The sequence below is a fragment of the Takifugu rubripes genome, chromosome 3 (genome assembly GCF_901000725.2).
Source record: "Takifugu rubripes chromosome 3, fTakRub1.2, whole genome shotgun sequence".
Lineage (NCBI taxonomy): Eukaryota > Metazoa > Chordata > Actinopteri > Tetraodontiformes > Tetraodontidae > Takifugu > Takifugu rubripes.
Window position 1 is genome coordinate 5,763,486 of NC_042287.1, and position 12,500 is coordinate 5,775,985.

The 12,500-nt window shown below is 48.1% G+C and overlaps 2 protein-coding genes across 10 annotated transcripts in view; one reads left to right on the plus strand and one right to left on the minus strand.

The window, feature by feature from the left end:
* gripap1 (GRIP1 associated protein 1) overlaps positions 1–11,791 on the minus strand; it is a 20,429-nt gene extending 8,638 nt beyond the window's left edge. Inside the window, exons 1-21 of one of the 5 annotated variants that reach the window (XM_011621833.2) lie at positions 11,659–11,791; positions 10,267–10,333; positions 9,753–9,814; positions 9,633–9,659; positions 9,391–9,498; positions 9,146–9,305; positions 8,658–8,767; positions 8,527–8,575; positions 7,136–7,206; positions 6,782–6,829; positions 6,614–6,645; positions 5,911–5,958; positions 5,508–5,607; positions 4,578–4,655; positions 3,531–3,623; positions 2,226–2,360; positions 2,007–2,102; positions 1,786–1,896; positions 1,390–1,491; positions 1,189–1,302; positions 761–838 (exon numbers count right to left, since the gene is read on the minus strand). In XM_011621833.2, coding sequence (XP_011620135.2) covers positions 761–838; positions 1,189–1,302; positions 1,390–1,491; positions 1,786–1,896; positions 2,007–2,102; positions 2,226–2,360; positions 3,531–3,623; positions 4,578–4,655; positions 5,508–5,607; positions 5,911–5,958; positions 6,614–6,645; positions 6,782–6,829; positions 7,136–7,206; positions 8,527–8,575; positions 8,658–8,767; positions 9,146–9,305; positions 9,391–9,498; positions 9,633–9,659; positions 9,753–9,814; positions 10,267–10,333; positions 11,659–11,706 — 1,737 coding nt within the window. In that variant the 5' untranslated portion in view covers positions 11,707–11,791. Of the gene's footprint in view, positions 1–760; positions 839–1,188; positions 1,303–1,389; positions 1,492–1,785; positions 1,897–2,006; positions 2,103–2,225; positions 2,361–3,530; positions 3,624–4,577; positions 4,656–5,507; positions 5,608–5,910; positions 5,959–6,613; positions 6,646–6,781; positions 6,830–7,135; positions 7,303–8,526; positions 8,576–8,657; positions 8,768–9,145; positions 9,306–9,390; positions 9,499–9,632; positions 9,660–9,752; positions 9,882–10,266; positions 10,334–11,658 lie in introns of all 5 variants that reach the window. The other 4 variants (XM_011621829.2, XM_029833433.1, XM_011621830.2 and 1 more) reach the window with 4 other exon arrangements.
* A 511-nt stretch (positions 11,792–12,302) lies between these two features.
* ptpn18 (protein tyrosine phosphatase non-receptor type 18) overlaps positions 12,303–12,500 on the plus strand; it is an 11,074-nt gene continuing 10,876 nt past the window's right edge. For 2 of the 5 annotated variants that reach the window (XM_029833434.1, XM_029833435.1), the window contains exon 1: positions 12,322–12,500. This exon is cut by the window's right edge and continues 202 nt beyond it. The gene's annotated coding sequence lies outside the window, so the exon portion shown is untranslated. The other 3 variants (XM_029833438.1, XM_029833436.1, XM_011621834.2) reach the window with 3 other exon arrangements.

Below are 12,500 nucleotides of genomic sequence, written 5' to 3' on the forward strand. Positions count from 1 at the left end.
CCATAAAGGGAATAAAAAAAGGTCATTATTTTGTTTAATTTTCTGGTTCATTTTGGGGGTTTTTGCATCAGTTTCTCTCTGCAGTTTCCCAGTTTGAGACAGATGATGAATGATTGGCTCAAGTTTTTGCCCAGTTTGTTGTTTGAGGTTATTTGTGAAAGTTTTGTGGATCAGTATCAAATCTATTTTTTACATAAGGCTGTAAAGTAAACGTGCGGTCTGTTTCTCTCCACAAATCCTGCAGGCAACCCTGAGATTCTATTAAAAAACAACCCTCTTGTTCCACGCTGGAATTATTCTTATAGAATTAACAGACTGCACGAACGGCGCCCAGTTGGCGGCACCATGCGTCACATCCTGGGTGGATTCCAGACCTCACAAGTGAAGCTCGCACGGCCCAGGTAAGAGCTTTCTCCTATTAAAAGTATGTTAATGGTTTATAGCCATCAGACCAAATTAAAGCGCCAGTCAATCTGTCGGCAGAGCCTCCTTCCAGACGTGTCCTGCACCCCAACTCTGATCAAACTGAAGAAATGATCCATCAGTTCACACATGCATGACGGCATCATGGAGACGCGCTCAAAGGCTGGAGGGGGAGCAAACCGACTCCAAACCTCTACGTTCAGAGAGTCTTTAGCGCTGAACCGAAACCAAAAGACCGATAAGTCACATTAGTCTGAAAATGTTATGGATGGTTCTAGTCTTGGAGAGCGGCCTCATTTGTGTGTGTGTGTGTGTGTGTGTGTGTGTGTGTGTGTACCACTAGTCGAAGCTGGTGTTCGCTCTGGAGTTTTTCAATCTCATCCTGATGCTCCAAAGACTTATTTTCTATCTTTTCCTGCAGGGAGATGAAACAAAAAGCTCAATAATGATTAATATGGTTTCCCCCTCCTGCTGATTTTCAATTACAATTATCTTTCGTGTGGAAATCAAATACACTAAAACAAACAAATTTTCCATTCCAGTCTTCCGATGTCTGATAAATCAGGGCAGGATTTATGTTAGTATTTAACAGAGGCGCGGTACGTTTGCACGTAAGACCGAGGGTTGGGCTAAACACTGGGGTTCGTTCAATAATGAATGAACTGATTTGAAATATTAAATGAACGCCACGACTTAAACATATACAATTTCGGTTCCCCGTCACTCAGCCCCGTGTCCACTGAGAGGACAATGAATAATAATGACCTCGGCCTCTTTCAGTCGCCGCTCGAACCAGCCTTTGGTTCCCTCCATTGACATAACCTGAGCCTGCAGTTCCTCAACCCGCAACTGGAGACCCTCCAGCTCTTTGGTCCGAGCCTGAACAATAGACACAGAAGGAATCAGTCAGAGCAAACTGATGGCAGCCGCTTCCGCCTTTCCGTCCGTGCCTTTTATCCATCATACCTTTTCATCCCTCAGCTGCTGTCTGATCTCCTCCTCCGAACGATTCTTGTCCTCGTGGAGTCCTCTGAGCTCCTTCTCGTAGCGCGCTCTTACTCCCAGAATCTTACCGCAGAGGAAACAAGACAAAGACAAAATGTTTCTGAAGTAACATATTTTCCCAAAGGTCATCTGTGAGCGGGACGTCCGCACCCTGGCTGTCCCTCCGTGACACAATCGGAAGAAATGCAAATATGTCACAGTTAACGATTTATAACGTTTATTCTATTTTAATTATACATCTTTTATTTTAAGTTGAGTAATGCAGTGGACGTGATAAAAACAGATGGAGGACAGAAGAAGAACAACAAGGAAATTTAGTAAAAGGGGAGCAAATGTGTGTGTGTGTGTGTCTCTTACTTCTTTCTCGTGCTGCAGTTTGAGGTCTGACAGCGCCTCCTTGTGGTTAGATTTCTCCTGATTCAGCTGTATGGCCATTTCATCCAACATGGCCTTCCTCTTCTCTGCTGTCTACAAGCGCACACATACAACATCATTCCTGGCTGCGTGTTTGTGTGTGTGTGTGGGTGTGTGTGTGTGTGTGTGTGAGGGTGTGTGTGTGTGTGTGGGTGTGTGTATACCTTCTTTGCTTCATCCAGCTCTGTGAGCAGTCTGTCCTTCTCGTGGCCTTCCTCTGTTAATTGCTCTAACAACTTCCTGTTGGCAAAACTTGATTCCTAAAGAAAATCAGTAGTTCAGTAGTTTGCTATGTGATCAAAGCACCTTGACTTCAAAGGTCAAAGTCCCTCTGGAGTCCGGACCATCACCGAGTGTGCGTGTGGGGTTGGGGGTGCGCTAACCTGTAGCTGAGAGGCCAGGTCGTCCCTCTGAGCCGACAGAGCCTCGTACTCCGCCCGCCTCTGAGACAGCTCGGCCGTCAGCGCCTCCTGTTGCTCACGGAGCAGATTCATCTCTTGGGTCTTCACTGTCTGGATCTGCACACATTCCCGTTCCCCATCAGTCAAAACAGTAGTTTGGCAGCAGGGAGGGAGTGGCGAGTCGTGTCGATGGCTGAAAACACCCCAGGACTGACGGCCACATGAGGACGACGGTGATAATATAGCCGGTAGCGACATCACTTCCTGTGACTTGGAAGAGCTTCAGCATTTGAGTTCCGAAGGTCATTTTATGGGATAAATCTCAGCCAGCCCTTCAGTTTCATTGGGATTTTTGCCATAAATGTGCTTGTTTACTTCCTGTTTCAATCTCTGGTCAAGCTTCTTCAGTTGACCCTGGTAACATCCATGATGTTCCCTCACTGCTTTGTTTAAAAATGATACATATGTCAGGTTTTCGTTTACTTTTTGTTAAAACAGTCACAGATGGAGAGAAATGAGACTGGAGACATCTCAGACGGGCATCAACCAAAACATTAAACCAAAAGAGAAATATCTGGATTCTGGGAGAACCTTTGATTGGGAACCTTTAGGGAAGACTTAATCCTTACTTGACAATGACATTCCAAAAGTTACAAATCATTTTTGAACATTTCAAAACCAATACAGGCTGCTGATTTCAAAAATGATTTGGCAACTGCAGTCCCAGACAACTGAAGGTTACTGCGTCAATATATCAAAAAAATGCTTAATTACACAAAAATGTCCTCACTTTGTAAGTAAAATTTGACCACACACACACACACAGTGAATGATTTATGGATATATGCAAGACAAGGGGTCTATCTATCACAGGGCATAAAGGAAGGACAGACCAGGGTGTTTTCGTTACTTTTTAAAAAAAATAACATTTTCAGGAGTCTATTTTGGGTTCAGGGGTTCCATCTGGGTCCTGCAAAGGATTCTGGGGAGGATCTATATAGTAATTACCTGCTCGAGGACACGGAGACTGGTGATCAGAGCAACGTTCTCCTTAAGGTTACGATTTCATAAATACAGAGAGGGAATATTAACATTGTGGGGAGGATCATCTGGAAAAAGAAGGTTTTACATCAATAGTTTTGTAAAACAAGATCAGTTCCTGAGCACCTGAGCAGTGAGGGGACCCTGCTAAACCGGTTTTATTCTCTACTTCGGCTGATTGAGGCAGCATGCTTGGGCCTTGGATACGGTTTAGGAGGCCGTCGAGCAGTTTACAGGGGTTGTTACCTGTTCTAGAGCAGCTAGGTTTGTCCTCAGAGCATCATTCTCCTGCAGGATGTTGTCCACCCTCTCCTGACTGACTGCGCTCTGTTTGGCTGCCTGCAGCGCCAAAACACGCCGCCACGGCGAGAGGGAGCGGGACAGAAGCGGCCGGGAGGAGCAGAAGAAAGGAGGAAAAGACACAAACAAGGGCAAAAGAGGGAAGGAAGGATGGAAGGAAGAAAGGAGGGAAGACCAATCCAACAAAGAGAGGTGTTAGAGCACAAGGATGGATCGGATCAGCGACCCAGCTGCAGACACACGTTTTCAACTGCCAGAGATCTCAGACCCTCTCAACGTCCCACACCAACCCAAATATGTTTACCGCATTTTCTGGACTATAAGTCGCATTTTTGGGGGAAAATTTATTTGATAAAATCCGAGACCAAGAACATACATTTCATCTTGAAAGGCAATTTAAAATAATAATGGATTAGCAATAGGGTTACGGTATGCTAACGTAACCAATTCAGCTACATGACCCACAACGAACTGAGTACGTGTCTGTTTTGTTAACGTAACATATTAACAGTTATTCGGATAACTACAGCATAAAGAACATCCGAACAAGTTTACCAAACAATCAAGTCTAACTCCATAGACGAAGCACTGCTTCTTCTTCTGCGTCACTAAAGGAACTTGTTGCTCAGGTACACACACCTAGAGCGCCCTCTTGTGGTTGTCAGTGTGAAAATAACGACCATGTGAAATTCTGTAATAATGTATTTATTTCACATATAAGTCGCTCTGGAGTACAAGTCGCACCCCCTGACAAACTATGAAAAAAAGTGCGACTTATAGTCCAGAAAATACGGTCTATCCTCCAAAACCGTCAATTTAGCCTCAATGCTAGAGTCGCTCTGGCAGGAAAAGGTTAATAGACACGAGCAGTTTCTGTTCCCTTCACCATCTTCGTTAGGAGCGATCAGATCAACCATTTGACTCGATTCAGCCAAAGATCGTGACATGAAAAGCCTCATTAGCGTTCCCTGAAGGGGTCGGTGTTTGCTCTACCTGGTCTTTCAGGTTCTGGAGAGCCGACTCGTGTTCCTTCTCTTTGCTCTGAAGTTCTTCCTTCAGCTCGGCCGAGGTCTAAATGGAAGCACAGCTTGGATCAGGAAGGCGTTGTAATTCGGTAGAATTGACCTCGGCCAATGTTCCCGCTAAGCTGCGCGCTTGCGCAACCGCACGCAGCTTGTACATACTCAGCGCATAAGAAAATCTATGCAGCGCACAAAATAAAATTCAACAGAAACGTATTCATTAATATCTAATTTTAGAACTGATATAATCTAGTTAATTAGACCAGTAATATTGTTTTCTGTACCATTTCGCAACGTAACTCAATGAGCGACAGGTGTCCAGCCAATAATACGATACAGTTACGCTACACAGCCAATCACAGTGTTTGCGTATGTGCCCTGCCTTTACTTGCCGTGCACGTTAGCTAGCTAACAACAGTGCAGCGGATCTAAGAGACGCAAATGCTAATCCCTTATCATGGCGAAACGAGCGGGCAGAGACACATCCACTCATCAAGCCAAAGTAAAAAAGAAAGTCAGTTCTTTTAAGATGGAATGGCTGTCGGAGTATGTGCACATGGAAGAACAAGCGGTGAAACTGAGTGACTCTTCCTATGGTTGAAGCAGGACTCTCACATAGAACATCACACATCTCATGAGCAAGATTTTTGTCTTTTTCATTTTATGTGCTGCTGTCATTTGATTCTTTTAAGAAGCCAGGTAACTTGCTCTGATCCAAGGTTTTGAACAAGCCTGATACTGGTGTGTACCCATCTGATGTGGCTCACAGTGGGCCTCAGGGTGCTCAGGGAGCTTGTGTGTCTGCTCAGACACATGAAAAATTAGAGGGAACATTGACCTCGGCGTACGAGACATGTCTCAAACCTGTTTTGCTCTACAACGACAGTGACGGAGGTCTGACCTGACTGGCTGCCGCCACGTCTGACTGGAGCTTCTGGATGCAGCTGTTCAAGGCCTTCACCTCCTCCTCTTTTCTTTGGTTGAGCTCATCGATTTTGGTCCTGCGAGGAAACGCGCAAACAGAACAAGAAGTCAATATCTGCAATATTACCCAAATTCGACTAAAATGTGTTTGACAATAACAGAACAGAGGAAAATGGCCGATGCGTCTCTACAGGGAGGCGTTGAGACAGGCTGTGCTACCAACTCCGACCTCGCTTCTCAGTTTGGACCTGATCTCTTTGGGTTCTTCCGTAAATATCAAACACCTGTTCCCGTTCTGTCGTATTTACTCTCGTGCATTATTGGCAGCTGGGTTGCTACGGAAACCGCATGCTTTTGCAGTTGTGGAGTGTGGTTCTGACCTGCTGTCGTTGTACAGAACCTCCTTCTCTCCCTGCAGACGCTGAAAACTGACGGGAGAAAAAAGAACATCCGACAGTGAGACAGACGTCCCGTCTATGGACCGTCCAGGCAGAAAGGGTTAAGAGCCTTTTAGCTTCTTCAGCCGTTCATGTTTCAGCCTTATGCTAAAATATGAAACAAGAATCCACCTCTGGCCCAGTGGCCCAGACAGGTCCTCCACGTGCTCAATGAAAAGCCTCAGCCTGGGCCGAAGGGTCACCCCCCGCCACAGAGACAATAACTCAGAGCCCCGACCTCAGCCCACCCAGACCTCTCTGGAGGGACCTGAGCAGCACAGGGACCGGCCATCCTGATGGGACCTGACGGGACCAGCAGAGAACTGGGCCCCACGAAGCAGTGCCGATCATAGCGACAGAGAGTGGAGGCAACAGGTCGGGAAGTCTGTTTTTACTTGGTCATTCTGGGGTGCTGAGCCTGGACCCATGAGGGATTTCTTTCATTTCAGTCTAACAGAAGGTGTAAAAGTGAGGGTCGGAAAACTTCCCGACGGCTCTGGAGCTGCTTTAAATCCGCCTCACGGCCGCTGAGGTTTGCTGAAGAGGAAAGTAAAACTAAAGAGCTAAAACAGAATCAAAGCAGCCTTTGGAAAACATGGCAATACGGGCGACATCTGGAGCTGACTGTAACTTTAACTTGGGTCACCTGTCCTGTTTCTTCTTCAACTTCTCAGCCAGCTGGTGGACAGACGGACGGACAGACAGACACAGACAAAGCCAAAGAAAGGAGCATTAAGAAGAAAGTAAAACCCGTTTAATGGTGACATTTACAGCAGGCTAAAGCAAAAGTGAACTCTGCTGTCAGCATGTTTACCTTGCCCAGCTCCTCCTGCAGCCTGCTCGTTTCTGCCTGCTTAGCCGTCTGCACACAAACGAGATGAATTAATAGACAAACGGGAATTTGTAGTGGTTCGTTTTGCGCACGTGCAGCCTTACAGGCGCACGGTATCTGGCTCCTCCTGTTTTAAACTGTGTTTTTAGCACTAAAGCAGGAAATAAAGGAAGCCAGGGCCATCAAGGCACGTGTGTTGCATTAAAAAGCGATGACATGTGTGCAGGACGTGAGTTGTGTGTGTGTGTGTGTGTGTGTGTGTGTGTGTGTGTGTGTGTGTGTGTGTGTGTGTGTGTGTGTGTGTGTGTGTGTGTGCGTGCGTGTGTGTGAATATACCTCCAGGTGTTGGATCTGCTCCTTCAGCAGCCTCTTCTCCTCTTGCTCGGTGTTCAGGGCCATCTCCAGCTCTGGTCCAAAGCAGTGAGTTATTGGACAGAGAGCAGCCGACCAGCCTAGCGCTGCCTGTTTAGCTACAATCTTCTCTACGCTCTTCTCTGAGAGGCCTAAAGGGGGCGCCGCACACAGTAGGGGCAATCTGTTAGGCCAGACACACACTGCAGCAAGATGTCTGCGACCTTCCTTCTTCTGGAAGACTCAGACCACAGATCAGTCTGACACTTTCAGGCCACGAAATCAAAAAGTTGAGGGCGGAAGGCCGTGCGATAAGAGGTTTGTGTGAAAATTCCCCGAGAAACACTTCATTAGGAGATTAAAAAAAAGTCAAAACAAAAAAGGCTAAATTGGGGTGTTGTAACCCGGTCCTCGAGGGAGACACCCGGGCTGGATCGCACCCTCAAGGGACGGGTTACGCCACCTCTGGAACGAACTCCACTCAAAAACAAAAACCAAAGACTAAAATCAGGACTTTTGGATTTTGGAGCTGACCTTTGACCTTAAACCTGGGTAAACACACGAGCAGCCCAATTAAATGAAGCCCCTCCACTGAGTGTGATGCTGGCGTATCGCTATGGTTCCGTTTGACTCGGCAATTTAGGTTCCACCTAGAGGATCCGCACTGTTGCATTGTGGGTGGTTCGGAGCCTGTAGTGTGTGTCTGTCCTGAGCTGGCTAGCTACTCTACACTAGCATGCCACCAACACATCCACAGCTGTAAAGAAAAGAATCAAAGTGCACACCGACCCCACGTGAGCACAACACAATCAGCGCCAAAGGTCACGCCTGGTGGGTTCACGCCGTCACTCGCGTTTGGAAATGAGGCGTTCAAAGACACGCGGCCTTTTCAGTTTTGATCAGAAACCGACACGTGTGATAAATCACCACCACAGAGCAAAGGAACGAGGCTGGATCCTGGTTTTTTTTGGAACCCGGAGCACTCGTAACAGCAGAATCTCTCGTTCTGCTCCACTTGAGTGTTAAGTTGGGTTCTTTCTGGAACTCTTGGAACAACGTCATGGTTCCTGTATTTGGCGTTAAACCGCGTGTTTAACGCACCATTTGGCACGCGCGTGACCACGTTGGCATAACAAACACCACCAGAGGGAACCTTTATGCTGACAGCAGCCAGAAAAGCTCGTGAGAACGAATGAAACTCCTAAAGCGGTGAAGCAGAAAGGAAAACCATGACCACCAAACCATTGGTGGACGTGAGCAGCTCCTCACTGTGGATTTGGGTTCTAACCTGCGTGTTTCCCCTTTGTGGTCATTAGAAGAAGACGACAGGAAGTGTAATGTCAGAGGGAAAGTGAGTCTATTCAACCCAAACTCACCGTGCAGCTGTTTCCCCGTGTGTTCCAGCTGCTGCTGCGGCTTCGTTTCCTGCGAACGGAGACAGATCCTTCAGGCAGCAGCGGATTCTGCGGTTCAGCTCAGGGAGCCGCGAGGTGGCTCTGTTACTCACCTGCTCCGATGCCCCCGCTGCAGACGCCTCCGCGCTCCCCGAGGTGCCGGCCGCCCCGTCTCCGTCCACGGAAACACTCGGGATCTGTCGGTCGCAGCGATCCTGGAGGGCTGCAGCGGAACTACAGGTCACCTTTCAAAGCAAACGTCTTGACTTCTCTGTCAAAGGAGTTATTCTTTGCAGATTTTCTTTGTAGCGAGGAAAACGTTTAACTAGTATTACCCACAGCGGTAAACCACTGTGGCTGACCAGCTCGCCAGCTAGTTAATGTGCAGCTCTGAAAAGGTGGCGTTAATGTTGAGGCCATTAGCAGCAGCAGGCACAGGCAGCCTGGCATAGATAGCCGTTAGCTTAGCTGTTAGCTTAGCCTGCAGCTCTTTGGTTTTTAATTATTTATGGTCATTACAGGCCAACCGCCATGATTCTGTCCTGTCGGGGGCTCTTCTGACACAGCTGTCCCGCCCCCTGGGGCAGGTAGAGCTGCACACCTTTCATCTGCTTCTGCAGGGTGGCGTTCTCTGCCTGCAGCCGCAGAAGTTCTCCATCGACGGGACTGGAGGCCGCGTTTGATGTGGCGCTGCTTCCTCCTCCTCCCGCCTCCTTCAGGCCCTTGTTCTCCTGCTCCAGCTCCTCAATCTGCGTGCACAGCTGTGGGGAGGGGGGGGTATAATCGCAGGTTTATTCTGCTGCCCAGGGGTAAACAAGCACAGTGGGCTGGAAAAGAGGAGGTTACCTTGGAGAGTTCGGTCATCAGCGTGCTGTTCTGCAGTCTGAAGTCTTCCTCCTGACTGTGCAGCTTCCCCTGAAGCATCTCATTTTCACCCAGCAAGGCTTCCACCTCCTGCAGCAGCCGACAAACGTTAGCAAAAACGACATTATTGCATGCTCTCCTGGCCAGAACCTAGAGCCCAGAACCTGCTGATGTCCTGTTTGTGGGTTTTTCTGTGTTATGAGTTGGTGAAGGTCAGAACTCACCTGAGCTTTCTTGCTCTTATTCAGTGCCTGGAGACAAAAGGAGGAAAATGGTGTCAGCAGGAGACCAACTGGGAGGGGGGGGGGGGGGGGGGGGGGGGACAAAGCAGGAATAATCACCACCTTCTGCGCTTTGATGAAGTCTCTTTCCAGACCAACGTTCTTCTGACGGACGGCGTGCAGCTCTGAAACAAACATCACCGTCACCATCAACCTGCTCACACGACCAGCTGAACGACCAACAGGCTGAATCTGAACGAGACGGTGGGTCCGACTCAATGTCTTGGACTCTCAGGCTGCGTTCTGTAGCGGGTCAGCACCCCGGGGACTTCCTGAGTCCAGCTAATCAGGCTGCACCCGTTCTAACCCTCTAAAGAGGCACTGTCAGCCAGGAGGCCCAGTTGGAACAGACTGGGCTGTTAATGGAGCTGCACCAGCCTGCAGCTCTTCCTGTCAGGCAGGGAAATCATTCCCATGATGCTTTGAGGTTCTTGAAGTCACACCTGGGTCACACACCTGGGTCACACACCTGGGTCACACACCTGGGTCACACACCCGTGTGACACCGCTGAACTCATTCAATAATGTTTAATGGGCGTTATAACGATGATCAAAGGTCAAACCTCGGATGTTTTACCTGCAGTGGTCTTCCTGAGATCATCTGACAGCTTGTAGTTCTGGGTCCTCAGCTCCAACAGCTGAGCCTGCGCACACACACACACACACACACACACACACACACACACACACACACACACACACACAAGAGTTACACAGGCAAATCAACCGTCTCTGGCTCACTCTTGTGGGTTTCCGCCACAACTGGAGCTTCAAACTGGCCTAAATCGAAACATCTAGCCCACAATAAAATTATATCCGGCCTGCGAGATCATTTCATGCCCTATTGATGGCCCATATGTGTGCACTACTCCACCCCCCCCACCACCCCCCCCGACACTACAGAACCCACCAACCCACCAGGATTGTTAGCTGCTTCAGGGACACGATCGTGTCATCACAGCCGAGGGTGAAGCAGAGAAACCTTTCGAGCTAAGCTGTGCATGTGAGAGAAGCCACAGGGAAATTTGAGCTACTTCGTGTGTTCATCACACTCTCAGTGCACCACCGGGCACGTCGAGCTCACAGGGCTTTGCTGACTTTAGAGATCTACTGGTTCTCCCTGAATCAAGGCCCTGGCCGCCTCCAACCTGCAGCAACGCTCTGCACATCCGCACGCATCTTCTGTGATGACAGGTGAGAACGAAGCTCGTGCAGAAAACCTGTTTTTATTACTTTACTACTTTTGCATCTTGAAATTTGATAAAAGATGGCAGATTGCTGTGCACCCCTGTGTGGGTAATATTTCAAATCGTTGTATCAAAAGGTTCTTTTCAAGTCCTTCTGCAGAATCTTCAGGAGACTGTAAATGTAAAAAGAAAGGTGGATCCTGTGGAACCATCTGGAGCTTGGCTGCAGGGGGGTCAGGGACCTGATGCCTGATGTGCCGGGGAGGCGGTTAGCATGCTAACAGGTGTCAGTCATCCCCAATAATCACGCCTGCGATTTCACTGATTGCACCAGAACAGCAACTTTAGATGGAGGGAACACTAGCAGGGTGCTTCGCCGTAGCCCGGCCAAGATCTCATGACTGTCATCCCGTGAATGCTAACACGTTAGCAAAGTGACAGGCGGGACAGAAGGAACCATTTTATCGGGCTTTCTCTAGGGCAGGCAGACTAAGCAGTCCACCTAGGAGCGGCTTTCAGATTAATGCTGCGTCGTTGCCAGTTGAGAGCGTCCGAGACTGTCATTTAAAAAAAACGACCAACCCTCTCAAAACAAACCGCAGCCCGGAGCTAGCGCCGTTACCTCCTGCTGCACTATCAGCAAACATTAGCATTGGGAGCCTTGGACGTTTCCCTCCGTGATGTCTGTCAGCTGAACTGCTCGGTGACGTTCGTGAATTGAAAGCGACATCTAAAGATAAACACACCAGACCCTGTAGAAAAGCACCCGCGGATTCCCTTACCTGCATCCGATGGAACTCCTCTTCCGAGAGAGCCTGTGACATAGCCATGTTTACCTGGGAGGCTAGCTAGCAGGCTAAGCTAACGGAGGGGACGGAGCGGCTAACAGAGAGGCGGAGAATAAACAGACGTCTCACTCTGACTCGGTTTTCTAGAATCGCTCGTTTTGCAAGTGTGCGGAGGAAGCTCGAAGAGTTTGTCTGGAAAAGAATGTTTACCGAGTGTGGTAAAACAGGTCTTAGATGTTAAGTTGAACCCCGCAAGATATTACAAATTAATTGTGGAGGTGTTCATCTCACTTCTGGTGTAAAGTTTTGCCTGAAATTCTGAATTGAGAATAGTTTTATAGAAGAGCTTTTATTCTTCAGCATTTATTTTTCAAAGCTGAACAACATTACCAGTGATCATAAGCGTAACTCCTGCATAATGCCTTTCTTGCATGAATATACATTAAAAGGAAAAACTCATCTCACGACCACGTGGACATCTCCAGTTCTCCCTCCTGAAGTATTGGCCCAGGACCTGCTTGTATTTGATCATTTTTTGATCATAATGTTTGGTATCTGGGTAAATTGGCCCCATCATTCATGTTAATGCCTGCAAATGCTCCCTCTTCCACACACCTTTGCTCAAAAAGGGTGTCTGTAGGTTGCAGCAATTCACATTCTAGGTTGAACACTGTGCTGTGAGGGTCTGAAAGAGCCCAGAATCCAGGATCAAACCACTCTGCATGTTTAAAAACATTCAGGGAGAGTGTGGTGTTTTTATGCGTTTCATCACTGAATTTTAGAAACAGAAGGAAATATCTGCAGGTGAGGAAATAAAGTCAAGTGTCTTCACACTT